The 14639-nt window shown below is 38.3% G+C and overlaps 2 protein-coding genes across 9 annotated transcripts in view; one reads left to right on the forward strand and one right to left on the reverse strand.

Moving 5' to 3' along the window:
- The window catches only part of CAMKMT (calmodulin-lysine N-methyltransferase), a 208971-nt gene extending 208838 nt beyond the window's left edge, over positions 1 to 133 (reverse strand). For 2 of the 4 annotated variants that reach the window (XM_085575956.1, XM_085575955.1), the window contains exon 1: positions 1 to 133. Coding sequence is in view for 2 of the 4 variants with exons in the window: in XM_031504266.3 (XP_031360126.1) it covers positions 1 to 99 (99 nt within the window). In the remaining 2 variants the exon portion in view is untranslated. The other 2 variants (XM_031504266.3, XM_085575954.1) reach the window with 1 other exon arrangement.
- PREPL (prolyl endopeptidase like) overlaps positions 67 to 14639 on the forward strand; it is a 20850-nt gene continuing 6277 nt past the window's right edge. The window contains exons 1-10 of one of the 5 annotated variants that reach the window (XM_085575939.1): positions 67 to 205; positions 1117 to 1359; positions 3999 to 4199; positions 4699 to 4765; positions 5395 to 5598; positions 7616 to 7739; positions 10060 to 10276; positions 10842 to 11027; positions 12477 to 12680; positions 13418 to 13593. In XM_085575939.1, the coding sequence (XP_085432065.1) occupies positions 98 to 205; positions 1117 to 1359; positions 3999 to 4199; positions 4699 to 4765; positions 5395 to 5598; positions 7616 to 7739; positions 10060 to 10276; positions 10842 to 11027; positions 12477 to 12680; positions 13418 to 13593 (1730 nt within the window). In that variant the 5' untranslated portion in view covers positions 67 to 97. Of the gene's footprint in view, positions 206 to 588; positions 917 to 1057; positions 1360 to 3998; positions 4200 to 4698; positions 4766 to 5394; positions 5599 to 7615; positions 7740 to 10059; positions 10277 to 10841; positions 11028 to 12476; positions 12681 to 13417; positions 13594 to 14639 lie in introns of those variants that run through there. The other 4 variants (XM_021526455.4, XM_085575940.1, XM_085575941.1 and 1 more) reach the window with 4 other exon arrangements.

The raw sequence follows: 14639 nt of genomic DNA on the forward strand, positions 1-14639 counted from the left end.
CTGTCCGAGCAGCCGCCACCGGGCTCGGGCCGCCGCCGCACCGCTCGCCCCGCACCTGCCCGCGGCGGGGCGGCGCGGGGAGCCGGCAGTCTCGGCCATGCGGCGGCGGGAGGGAGGGAGGGAGCGCTGTCTCGGGCGGCGGGGACGCGGCGCTGAGCATCCAGCGGCTGCGGGACCGGCCGGGCTAGGGATGGAGCGGGAGGAGGTGCGCGGCCATCTTTGCTAAGGGCAGCGTCGAGCGACTCTCGGCGGCCGAGGAAGCGCGGTGCTCTTCAGGCCCGGCACGGCGTGGCTGCGCCTCAAGACAAGTCGCCCGTGGCCACCGCGCCTGGGGACGGGACTGGGTGTGGCACGGCGGCCACCCGGGAAAGCCGCGCCAGGGACCGTGCCCGCCCCGCTGTGGGTCCGCGTCCCGGCGCTGACATCAGCGGCGCTCGGGCGGCGCGGCTGCTGAAGCGCCCTGCCGCCATCTTGGTTACGGGCAGCGCCGCCGGAGCGCTGCCGCCCGCCCGGAGCTGATCCCGGGCACGCCGGCCCGGCGGGAGCGGGAGCGGGAGCAGCGCCACGGGCGCGGGCACGGGCGCGGGCACGGGCACGGGCACGGGCGCGGGCACGGGCACGGCGAGTCCTTCCGCGGGCGGGCGGACCGACAGCGGCGGCGGGGAGCGGGGCCGCGCCGGGTCCAGCCGCACTCGTGGGGCCCGACCCCCGCAGTGCTCCTGCGAACGGGGTTCAGCTCCTGGAGCCTCGGGAGAGAGCCTGGGTTTGGTGTTCGATGCTGGGGAACTGAGGCGGGGACGACTCCTCCAGACTTTCCCAGTGTTCTGGCCTTCATCCTTTGGACGTGCAGCTCCCCTTCTCCCCAAAGTTTCACTGGAGTTAAATTCTGGGCCGCCCGGAATGTTCAGGTTAAAATGTAGGTGCCACTTATTAACAAACAAAGTTTTACTTATATTCTTCTCATTTGATGTACGTAGTGAATCGGTCCCATTCCTTTGAAAGAGGAAGTTTACACTATGTCTGTTTCCTCTGTGTGTATGTGTATTTACGCCTGCAGTTTATGCTATGTGTATTTCACATGCACAGTGTAAATGATCGGCAGTTTGGGATTTTCAGAAACTCCAGGCTGGCTGTCACGAAATGAAGGTTATGATGTGCTGTGCTGGACTGCGGAATCTTCTCCAAGGGCTGACCTTCAGTGCCAAGTACTACTCAAAGCATAACCCTGCTCAAAGAGTGTGTCCTTACAGTGAAATTGGACCAAAAAAGTGCCACATCCTGGGCTGTTCAAAAAGTACATGCACCCACAGGACCGCACCAGCTGGAAGTATTCTGCCACGCAGATTCTTTTCCTGCAAGGTATGCTGTTAAATATAGACTTAATACCAACAACCACCTTGGCGCATCTCTTAAGGGATCTTAACAGATACTTTTCACATGTTGAAGAAATATATTTTTCCCAGAGAATTTGAAGCAGAGGAATAAAGTCCAGGATATCACTTACGTTCAAGGACATGTACCATTCATTGTTCAGCTTTCCTATGCTGTTTTGACATAAAGATGCATTTTGGTTGATTTTCCTGCTATTGTAATTTTGAAAAAAATGGTATCTTCCAGACTTAGGTAAAGTGTCAGGAGAAAACTGCAGGGAGAGATCAGCTAGTGTAGAAGCAAAGTGTCCTAACTGATGATACCAAACAGTGAGCTGGCTCAAAAAACACTTGACTTTTCTGTGTTGACCAGTAAGTCATGGTTTCCATCATATTAAAATATGATATGATGCTCGCATGTTCTAAACTATATTTTAAAAGGAATGTGCATTGATTTCTGTAAATAAATATTGTGTAACTGGATGGCAGTACATCCAGTATATCATGAACAGAGTCAGAAAACAGTCTGAAATAATTTTAGGTCTTCTGTCTCAGTGTCTCTAATACAGATTTTGCTAGAGGTATTGTAAAATTTACTGAAGTATGACAGCCTAGAAACTTATTTATATGCATAAGTATTGTTTTAAAACATGTCTGTTTTGGTTTATTTGATCCCTCAAACATGTTTTCAGATGGGTGCCTAGTTGTCCTAAAATTGTTTCAAATTGATAGTGTTTCTTCAGAGGTAACACAAAGGTTATCTTGTAACTCTTTTATTTGTCATTCTGAAGAGTTCCTAAGGCTGTGTCACAAATGTAAGCAAATGTTTCAAAGAGAACATAGGCGGTCTGGAGGGACAAGAATATTTGTTCCATTTACTCAGTGGAACTTCACTAACACGATTGTTACAAATGCTGCTCTGTGACACTGGTCCCAGGATGCAAACATGGTTTTCACCATGTTTGTGAGGAGGCTGTGCCCATTGGCTTTGGAGAAAATGTTTGCACACCAATTGTCACTGAAGTCCTCTGCTATCCTGAAAATCTTTCAAGATTGCTGGATTTTCCCCAGGCAGGGAGGTGTACTGTATCTCTTAATACATCCCAACACTGGGACCACCAGCTGTATATAATATTTCCAAATGAATACAATGGGAATTGCTAAATACAAAAGGAAGGCATTAGTCAAAAGATTCATAAAGCATGAAACATGTCAAAATAAGTTGTGGATACTAAAATTTTATATAGGTATAAGGGGAGACATATATGAGATATAGAAATTACATATATGAGAGAGACTTTTTAAATATCCAGAAACCATGTTCTGCTTAGGAAATTCCTGAGCTAGAATTGTTTAAGGCTGGGGAAAATCATCTGTCTTGTCCTATTCTTACCTTTTCCTAAGTATCCATTTTTGGCCACTGTGAGGTTTTATTTGGTTGCATCATGTTTGGGGCATGGTGTTACCTTACAACAGTTTTTCCAGTGACTGGGGTGAGGTGGTACACCTTTGTTATCCAGAAGTTTGTTTCTCCTGAGCAGTCACTCACTTGCTCTAGAGCTTCTCTAATAGCCTTCACAATTTCTTTGCCTTGTGCCAGGTGACAGGAAGGATTGGTCTGAACTAGTGACAGACACTCCCAGCTCTCAGCAATTATGTGCTTTATGATCCTAGGCAGTTTGGCAACTGGAGCAGATGGTTTCCTTTCAGTCTATTTGAAACATTCACATTTTGGTTCTCATGTGTTTCTGAAGACAAACTAGGAACAAACCAACATTCCTTAATGAAAGCAAGGACAGGATATGAAGCACAGGCTGCTTTTTAAGCCTAGACACATTCAAATCATACACTGTTATAAAATTCTAATTTGTGTGATCTGTGCAGTATTATGTAGTGTAATATAAGTTGTGAAGCTTACTACTTGATCAAGTGGGATTTCACAGCATGCAAGAGGAAGTAGGATTTTGTTGTAGCAGTTTTAACACACTTAACATTTTTTACACTAGAAGACAGCTTTGTTGGCAGTGAGGTAGCAGTAATCTCACATTTCATGGAAAACCAGATCCTTAAACTTATTCCTGACAAAATTGTTGCAGAACCCATATCAGTTCACTTCATTCTGCACCTTATGAACATTTATATTAACACTTCTGAGGAGGTGGAGCAAGAACCTGAATGAGCTGCTAGGACTCCTAGGTACAGGGACAGAGGTGTGGGCACTGTTGTCTAGGAAAGGAAATGAGAAATCACACTCTAAAGACAGCACATTATGAAAGAAAGCTGTGAAGAAGGAAAAATAATAGAATTCCATAAAAAGTAGAACCTAGTTCTAGAACAGGAACAAACATATTTACTAATAATCAATCAAGAGCTTATATTAATAGTACCTTAAATTTTGAAGAGAAGACCTCAATGTGTCAAGTAAATCACATTTGACAGTGCCTCCCAAAAGATCAGGAAGAGTTAAAATAAAACAGATAGCAACTGCAGTTTTTGTTTTTATTGGCATGTACTTTTGTAATTAATTAAGCTGGTTTGGGGCCTGTGGCTCAGGGGATATTGCCTCAGTGTGTTCAGATTGCTATGTAGTGTGCTGGCTTGTAGCCATTGTTGTCTTTCCTTACTTAGCAGGAAGGAACAAAAGTCTCTTCCAAAAGGAAGCAAAATACATCCATAGTAACTTCAGACCTTTTGCACAAGAACCTTCTGAAATCAGAGCAAAAAAACTGGAATAACATTTCACCAACATACAAAGCTATGACAAAAAGAATAAAAGAAAAACTGGAAGAATTACACAACACGTATACACTCAATTCAAGAAGCCCAAGGGTAAGTGGCAAACAATACAAACATTTCCCATCACTGACTACAAATAAAAGACAGTGAAGCTATTCTTGCTATAATAAAATGCTGGTTTACTCTTTTTTTTTACAGTAGAAATGTTGAATATTTTAATAATTGTGCATAGTAACAGTTTGTGTTTAGAACAGCTTATACTTGTTATGACAGTGAATTTGCCTTAATTTCTCCACAGGCAAAAGCAAGTAAAAATAAAATAATCATCTGACTTTTGGATAAAGATTACAAAACATTGTAAGTTGCAAGAGCAGTTGCAGGTGAACTTAGTCTTCTATGAAATTTAGAACAGATAGAGGTAGCTTAAGTACCCTAACTGAAAAAAAATGTGTGCAGTTCCTTCTTCAGTACAGAATATATGTTCTGCCATTTGTTACAGTTTTTTACATTTCTGCACAGGAAAATTACTGTATATAGGGATTCAAAGGAAATAGTATGCTGGACTTGAAATATTTTTGTTTGTATTGAACAGATGAGGTTTGGAGAGAATGTGTACTTCGAAGAGGATGGCTGCATATTTCTTGCAAAGGCAGATGATGGTAAGGGATTTCCCTTCCTAATATGGTAGGATTCTTTAAAAAGGTATACATGTATCACTTAGTGTTCTTTTCTAGCATTAATGCTTTACTTGTCTGTTTCTTAACTGAAAATACTTTTATACAATTCTGTACTAGAGTAATAATTCTAGAATCCTGAATCTGAAAAGGCAAGGTAAATAGAGAATAGTATATATTGATACTAAGGCAAGTTGCTGGAGAGGAAAGAGAGAAGACGCTTGCAGAATCCTAAGTTAACATTTTGAAGAAAGGAAAAGAATATCCATGCTTTTCATTTCTGAGGGCATTGAAAGAATTTCTAATTTTATTTATTAAAAACTGTACTTTAGCTATCTGAGCTTTAAAATTCAATATGGTTAGTAAAAGCCAATATCTACACTTTTGGAATATTTTTACTACAGGCCTTTTTTCCTTGGAACTGCAATTTTTTATTTTTATGAAGTGCATTTACAAATATCTTGTAAGACAGGTATTTGTTGTTGATAAATTCCAGTAGAATGTTTGTGAATATTGGAGACAGATTTGTTAAATACAGACATTAGGAATCACCATTCATTTTGACAGTGTCTTAATTACAGGAGTTTTTGCTATCTCTTTTTCCTATGTAATAGGTGAAGGAAATGCTAAGATTTTATTCACTGTTGAAGATCTCGGCTTTTCTGATGCCTTTATTCAACGGATCAGAATTTCACCAGATCAGAGATACATGGCCATCAGCTTAAAAAGTGAAAATTCTGAAGAGGCAACCTGTATTGTTATGAAACTTGGTAATCTTCCTGTTGTGGAAAAAGTAATTCCAAGTGCATTTAGCTTTGGTAAGTAATTTATAAATATCCTGTGGATCACACAAGCTTTCAACACAACATTTTTTTTTTCATTTAAAGACAATATTTCTTTTTTTTTAAGTTAAGGCACATTTAATCCTTACAGATGTTGAATTTTTTCTTACGGTTTCTTTAATGCTGCATGATTACGGGCTGTCAGATATGGATGAACAGGACTGCTTCCTTGGATAAAAGTTTTCCTTCGTTGTAAAAGCATGTATGCACATTACAACAGTCATATTTTTTTCCATTGAATCCAGCATGCTATATTCAAAATATAGTTTGATGTGACTGTTTGTCATATAAAGATCTTTTTGAGGGATGTTCTACTTGGTAAACCCTACAACTGAAGTCACTGGTAGCTGTAGACAGTTAGCTTTGCTTGAAAAGTGTGGAAGTACTATCTACTAGTGAGTATTGGCTGGAATTTCAACTGGAACCCAGGATGTGGGTTACACTTCAGAGCCCAGTGAAGTCAGCCAGGCTTTGAATCAATTCTTTCAGATTTCAGAATAGATTACAGAGCTTTACATTGCTGTTAAAAGAAGCAGAGGTAAATGGAAGTGAATAGGAAAACATTATATTTTTATAGTCTGTGAAAGAATATAGCAAAAAGAGTATAACAGTATGTATAGAGTGTTCCACATCTTGTACTTTGGATTATATTGCTAGATGTCATCAAGTATATCTAGTGCATTAAGCAATTTGCCTGGGCAGAGCAAAATACAAAAACCTCTATGTAAAATGTCCTATTTCCTTGTTGAAAAAATGAGGAGTAGCAAAACTTTAGTGTTGTGTTTCCCCACTGAAGATTATAACACCTGTTGAAAAATAAACATGCAAATTTGCCAATGACATTTTACAACATCCTTGATTTGAACATCTATCTAGGTTGATCCAGAAGAATCAGTACAGTTAAGAGACCAACATCCTGTTGCTTAAATAGGTGTGACAGATAATAAGAGTACAAAAGATGACTGTCAGAATAGTAAATTCTGTAAAGGTAAGTCAGGTGTGAGTGAGGTACAGCAGTAGTGTCAGGAAGCACAGAGGTGCCTCAATCATGAGCAAAAGAATCAGGTCTTGGAACCACTTGCAAAGTTTATGGGTTTGTATTGAGTGCTATAAAATAGCAGGGAGACAGACAAAAGTTCCTGAAACTTTACATCTTGATTTTGCTATAGGCTAGGCTATAGAAAAACTTGGATTTTCCCTCTAAAGGTTTGTCTTCATAGTGAATCCTCAGCCACTTGTGCACTTTGGAGCTACACTGCTGTTCAGAAAGCAAAGTGTTTGTGTTATTTTTGTATTATGAATTCCTCAGTTTGTACTGAAAATCAGTATTTATGCATAAGACACATACAGAAGCTTTTAAAAGCACATGTGTTAAACATCATTCTTTTGGCTGTAGGAGCAGAAGAGATGGCAGGATCAGTCAGAATAATTTCAGAATAACAAGGTTCCTGTATTTATACCTTTCTATGTTGGTGAACACATACACAAGCAGAGAAAACTGGAGAAATTTTATCTCAGCAGTACCCATGGGTCACGTGCATCATCTCTTTTCTCTAAATGGCTTGTGTGCAGTCACATGCAACAGTGCAGAGCTTATGATGTCTTTATTATCTTGCTGACTCTGTGTAAATCTCTTTTTCTCTGCTGTTTTAAACAGCCACATCTCCTATTTTCCTGTTACCTCCAGAACCCACAAAGGGTCAACAGCTTCCTATTACTGGGCCTAGCAATATTGACCTCTGCTATTTTTTTTTTCTTTTTTTTTTTTTCAATGCACTATGAGATTCTTGTTCTCTGGTATTCAGAGAAAACATGGAAAAACCTTTTGGCTCTTACCTCAGTCCCCACAGGATGCAAAAGTGTTGTCCATGCCATCTGCAATCCACCTTTTTCAGCACTGGGTCCAGTGTCCATGGAAGTCCCATCTTCTCTCAGTAATATCAGTAATATCATCTGCTCTCTGAATTTGATACACATTTGTCTTTTTTTCCAGAATGGGCTGCAAATGATGTTCTGTATTACACAACTCAGAAGAACCTTAAATGCCAGAATGTATTCATGACTACTTTTACTTACCAGAAACATACTAAGTTAGTTTATACAGAACAAGATGCAAGGTAATACATACCTAAAATATAACAAATTCTTTACGTATTTTTGAGTATTTTATATGTAAAATATAACTAGTTTGGGGAAAAGTGTTCCATATCATATTTCAAATAGTAAACTGCATTTTTGTGTTCTGCTGTCAATAGTCCCTTATACGGCCTCAGAATGTGCTCTGTTCTCCTTTTGATATGTGATCAACAGAGATTTAACTTTCCTCTTTTACCTCATGAGTTCAGCTGAGTTTATAAATGTCAAGGTCACTCTCAGGTCAGGGTGTCCTTTAATGAATGTGTGACAGTTTCATACAGGGTAAATCAGACCGTGGATTTCATTTTGTTTTCCCTGCTATTGATGTCTGATACATCTTTAAAAAAAATACGTAAGTTCAGGCTAATCCTTGCTCTGGGTAATGGATGAGCAAAATCATTACAACATTCCAAGAGACAGAACTATTGTTGACTGAATACCCTCTCAATAACCTTTATTTAAGCAGTGGTTTAGGAAGACAAGAAGGCTCTGCTAAATTGAGCTCAGAACTAGCTTTTCAGCCTTGTAGCACATGGCATATTTATACAGCATTGAATAAATATTTGTGATTATTCTTAATTCAAGTAACATATTCAGTAAAGAAATGCCAATTATACTTTCATCGGAAAAAGAAAAACAAACAGAACAATTTGCAATGGAGATGGAATAAATAAGATCTTTTTTTCCAGTTGCATTTGATGCATCGTTTTGGAAAATCAGGTTGCACTGACCTGGCACTTCCCCACAGGGAAACTGCTGGCATCATTCTGAAGGTCACAGTCATTAGTAGATCTACTAGAAACTTACTTTAAAGGTTCATGTGCTATTGCAGCTCATAGCTGAACTCCTTCATTGGAGATGGCAAGACATTCTTTTGTATTGTCATTGAGCAGTTATGTTCTGCATCTCACCTGCTCTTCTAGTTGCAATCAAATATTTTTTTAGAAGCTGAAAATTTGTTGACTTTTTTTTTTAAAAAAAGCTACCAACATAAAAAGAAATTGTAATATCAAGGTCATAATCCTTGGGGAGAAGTGTAATATGCATTTCAGCTCAACCTTCTTAGAGGCAGGATCAGCAGAGCTGAACTCTTGGAATCTCTACTGAGTGCAATGCCATATTCTTGCCAAAATCATGGGTATTACACAGGCAGGAGGCTGATTTTTCTTGCAGACTTTAACTCCCCCTCTGTGCTTGTCCTAAAGATGTCAAGAGGGTGCTGTTAGAAAAAACAACAAAAAACAATAAAAAAGCCTTGAGATCCTCCACCTGCAAATAATTAAAGGCACTGAAAATACTGTCTAAAGCATCCTTTCCTTCACCAGTCAAATACTCTGAGTCTTAGAGAGATCATCATTGCAGTCATGTATCTGCAGTGATACATCTGTGTGATGCAGATTATGGTACTCAACCCTACATTTTCTTGATGGAATCTGAATCTTTGTGTTGTACAGTTTTGCTTTTAGAGACATCTAAGTCTTAAGGTTCAAAATGGCAAATAGACTGTCCTGATCCATGATGTGACATTCCAGTTAATTCAGATGACTCACAGAAATTTGAATCTGAATTTCAGCCTGAACTTCTCTACTATTTGCATCTAGCCACTGGTTATCATTCTGCTTTCTGTTTCTAGATTTTAGAGGGATTTAAATCCAATTGGTAGTTCCTAGTTTCTTAGTTCCAAAACCAGTACCTAGTTTCCAGCATTATCACTACAACACTGTCCGTCTTGCCTCATATAGGCCTCTGTGCTTTTTTTCTTTTTAAATGGTGTTTTTTGTCTTATTTGCTTAAGACAATTAGGTCAGTAGCACATAGACATTTTACCAATTAATTTTTTAATAGCTCTTACTTTTGTTATTGCTGTTTCCAGAAGATGTCATTTATTATTTTAACTATCCACTACTACTTTTTTTTTAATAGGGTACAAGCTCAATAAAAAGTTCTACATTTTGCCTGAATTTTAAAGCCTGTATGCATCAATGAGCTTCCAGTCTAGCTCAGTGATGCAAAAATATGGATTTAGTTGGGCAACAACTAAATTGCTTTCCTTGCAGATTTCAGGTTTCACACACAAGATTGAAGGGTTTTAAATCCCAGGGTAAACGCAGCAGAAGTTGGTATGGGAGCTAAGTAGCCTGAAATTTTTCCAGTCTGCTTACAGAAATGTTGTTTCTTACCTTGCAGATGGAAGCCCATGATTCTGAAAAAACTGATGTATTTTAAAATAGTAATTAATTTTAAGCTTTTTCTTTTTTTTTTTTTTTTGTTTTGTTTTGTTTTGTTTTGTTTTCCTTACAGATTCTTTGTAGACCTTTATTGCACAAAAGACAGGCGTTTTCTCACTATCAACAGCAACAGCAAGACAACCTCAGAAGTTTGGCTGGTTGACTGCAGACATCCCTTTGAGTCACCTGCTCTTGTACAAGCACGAACCACAGGGGTCATTTACCACATCGAGCACAGAAAGGACCAGTTGTACATTCTTACTACATATGGAGAACCTGCAGAATATAAGGCAATTTTGACTGATAATTACATTCATAGGATTAATTTAGATGCCTATTGTAGGTCATATAGAAATAGTAAAGTTGGCTTTTAATTCTGTTCATCACAGCTTACATATATAAGAGAGAGTGCTGCATGAATTAAAAAGACTGATAGTGCTGCATGGACTCTAACCTGTAGGAGGCCTGTTTGATCCTAACTCCTTTGACAGCATCAAGAAATGACTATGCTTCAACAGTAATTTCCCCTATATCAAATCTTAAGTTGGTGATCTCAGTTTGTGTACTCAAACCCACCTACAGTTGTGCTGGCCATACTGAAAGCACTTATTGTATTACCATCTTCTATAGAGTAATCTTTGAGACTTGGTCTTCTCCAAATGTTACTGCACTGTTTTTCCATTTTAAGTAAAGGGAGTGTAAAAATCTCCAGTTTTTGACAGGTGAATGCCCCAAATATAAAAAAGTAATTTTTTTCCAAGGAAAATGTCTGACATCACCTATAAGTCTGTACCTCTCATCTGTAACTCTTACTACATTTTAGTAATACGAGGTTGTTTGGTTTTTTTTTTATAGTTGATGAAGGCACCAATAGGTTCCAGTGGCAAGGAGAACTGGCAGTTAGTGTATGCACTGGAAAAGAAAACCAAGCTAGTAGACTTTGAGATGTTCAGTGATGACTGTATTATGTTCCTGAAGAATGCTGCTCATCTTTACTTAAATGTGATTTCTTTTGTTTCATACTCAGTTCAGTCAATAAAGGTACGTTTTAGCTTGATGTAAGCAGCATAATATTTTTCCAGTTTCCTTTTTTTTTTTTTTTTTTTTTTTTGGCATATCATAATGAAAGCAAAGATAAATTCCAAAAGTAAAAGCAGTTTGGAAACTATTAATACTGGCAATTTCATAGTTATGACTAACTGTGTTACCTGTGGCTGTTTGTCAGGATTTGATGTGGTGGCTTATTGCAGCATTTTGAAAGTTAAAGCGTAGTTATCCTGTGAGCCAGTTCTTTCTTCAAGGGATTACAGTCAAGCTCTTCACAATACAGCTGATTTCTAATGTAAAACAGAACTTAGTTCCCTAAATGCTCTACTTAGTGTTACTGAGCCATTTTTTGCCTACACTCATTGGTGTAAGCCAGGCCCCTACGACAGGATATAGATTTAATGTTCAGAAAACAAGTATGGACACTGTCCCATAATAAATGGGAAGAGTTGATATTGCAGTACAATTGGTGCAAAGGAGTTGTTTCCATTCTCTAGTTGTTAACTACTTGTGGATTAAAAACAAAGTGACTTAAGCCAAATCCAATTTCTGAAGACCACTGAGGTGAAATATTTAATTGATTTGTTTTCCTGAAAAATACAGTCTGAACAACTCACAAGTTTATTGCAACAGCTGCCAATGCTGCACTGTACAAAACTGCTACAGAAAAAGGTTTTCAACAAAGTACACTGTATGGTCTCCAAAATCTTCAGTTTTTTAAAATGGCCATAGTTTATTTATTCAGAAAGGGCCTGCAGTTACTCAGGAGAACTTGGACCTCTGCTGCCTTTTCAGAAGCCTCTAGCAGCCTAACCCAAGTAAGTAATGGTCTGGCAGAGGGTTTGGCTATGTCCCTGCTGCTCTCAAAGAATGAATCTTGATTTCTTTCATTCTTAGCAGAGTTAAAAACCTTAAATATAATAACAGTAAGTATCTGAGGGTGAATGTGCCAGGAAAAGGTTTTGTTCTTCACAATGGCTGGCACTAGGAACAAAGTTAAGAGGCAGGGGTTTTCAGTGGCTTAGCATTACTGAGCTAACTCACAGTAAAAGCATAATAGCTGACATGGACTTGGCTGTATAGCGTGTTGAAGTAGAACTGGAAATGCAAGGAAAAATAGGATCTAAGAAATAAAACTAATGCAGAATAATTTCAAATGTTTTCTTTTAGAAAGTCTGCACTAATACCCATTTTAAACTGAATTTGAATTTATTTTTTGTTTTTATTTCATTGTCCAACTATATCCAATGGCCTCAGGGGAAAAGTTCACCAGCCTTTTATTTCTTTACTGTTTTGTTACTGGATTTAAATGAAATACAGATTGTGCTACATACAAACTAAGATAATTAGTTAATATCCAAAGTCTTTTACTCTGAAAGACATATTAAGCAAAATTTGCAGAAGCTGTGTAAGGGTCTCACTTGAAATACCATGTTTTTTCAGCTACCTACGTGGGCCTGTGAATTTGAATTGGAATCTCATCCTGAACATACCACCAGCACCTGCTATTTTCAGCTCTCCTCCCCAGTACACCCCCCTAAGTGTTTTGCATATTCATTTAAAGAAAATAATCTCATTGAACAAGCTGTGCAAGAGGTACCAATTATTACAAATTGTCACACTACACGTTTACTAGCTAAAAGCAAGGTAAGATTTTTCAGTCTTTTCCCCAATCCTTTTATTCTTTCCTTCCTCCCCACCCATTTAAAGAAAGTGCATTTGGCAGGGAACAGAGATTAAAAATGTAAAGAGCAGTTGGTGCTATAGTTATTAAACAGTGGGTGTTTTCTTCAGTGCTATAGAGAAGAACAAGAAAGAGTCGTGATTTTTTTTTTTCCATTAACCTGGGTATTCCACAGGAGATAACAGCACACGATGAGTCAAGAAGCTTAGTATAACTGAGAATTGCTAGTTGATGTAATGGTATTGTACTCCACATGATAAATGAAAAAGGTGCCAGCTGTTGAAAAGAGCACCCCACAACCAGCTGCACAGTGCAGATCAAGAAAAGAAAGTTTTAACAGCCTGAGTTTAAAAATTTGGAGATGTTAATAAGAGTTTGTACTGTGGTAAGTGGTAAACTCTATTGTTAATAACATATATTCTTGGAGTTAAAGGGGAAGGAAGACTTGGGTGCTTTGGTAGTTTAAAAACTCCTCAGGTGTTGCACTTAAATGAATTTATACTCTGCATCTGTAAGCCCACACAGCAGAGGTTCAGTCTCAGGCTTTATTTTTCAAGAGTGCTTTGTACACTCTAAGTGAAAAAAAATTACTATAATCAAAAAAAACACATTTTAAAATAAATAATTGAAGTTTTCATTGCCATATGTCATTGAGATTTCTGCAATGTCCTTTATTGTAAAACTACTCCTTCTTTTCCAGGATGAAACTTTGGTGCCAATTACAGTTTTTCATAATAAGAATTCTAAAGAACTACACAGGAGACCACTTCTAGTTCATGTATATGGAGCTTATGGCATAGATTTGAATATGAGCTTTAAAGAAGAGAAGCTGATGTTAATTGAAGAGGGTTGGATATTAGCATATTGCCATGTTAGGTAAATCAAATATAAAATGGAAATAATATTTTTATTTTGCAGGATACACAGATACTTGTTCATGTACAACTGAAGATGCACCAAAATAATTTTTTTTGTGTACTTATATCTAATTATTCATCTCTTAGATCTTTTTATTTTAGTAGTTTTTAAATTTACCTCCAGGAAAAAAAACCACAAGAGCACACCACATTTTAGGTTTCTTAAATCTACATGATGGCTGTAACTTTTAATCTTTTCAAGCCTCATTACATCTTGTCTGATTTTTGCTCAAGAAAAAAATTGTTTAGATGCTCAAATTGCCATGGCATGTTATCTGCCTCTCCTTCTGAGAGCATTGTGTGATAATGTTCAGTCTGTATCTTCTGAAAGCCATTTACATTCTACAGCAACAACTAAGCATTTAACCTGCAACCCTTCTTCTTTTATTGGCTAAATCATCTGTCTCCAGTTTAGCTACAAATCTACCAGTTTTATAAAACTGCAATTTACAATAGGCTTCCAATTTTTCTCAGTAGCTAAGGAAGACATCAAAAGAATCACTTTAGGGAGGAGAGCGAAGAGGAGGAATGAGTAATTGTTGGAAATACCAGTCCCAAAACAAATTCAGTGAATATCTTCAGTCGGCTGCACTCAGTGGCAAGCATTGTGCTGTTCTTCCTCACCCCCCACTAAGAATCTTAAGATGTAGGTCAGTCCAACATGAAGATGAATTTGTCATCCAAAGATGGCAGGCTAATCAAATAATATATTTTAAACTTGAAACCAGGAGAGGAAGCTTCAGGTGGCTTAAAATCAAAATTGTGGTTGCATAGAAAGAAGTTATTTTTATAATTCTGTACTACAAAATGTAAGATTTCAAGTAGCATTTGAAATTCACAAATTGGGGGGGGGGAAACCCAAACCCAACTTTCTAACCATCTCAGAGTTTAAGCTAAGCGGAAGACAAATTCTGAGAGTCTGGTGTGTAGTTCAGAAATACTATTCTACTGTTTTTAGTAAGTAATACTGTTAGTAATGGAACTATTGGAAAAGTTTTCAATATT

This window comes from Lonchura striata, chromosome 3 (genome assembly GCF_050655825.1).
Source record: "Lonchura striata isolate lonStrDom1 chromosome 3, ASM5065582v1, whole genome shotgun sequence".
NCBI lineage: Eukaryota > Metazoa > Chordata > Aves > Passeriformes > Estrildidae > Lonchura > Lonchura striata.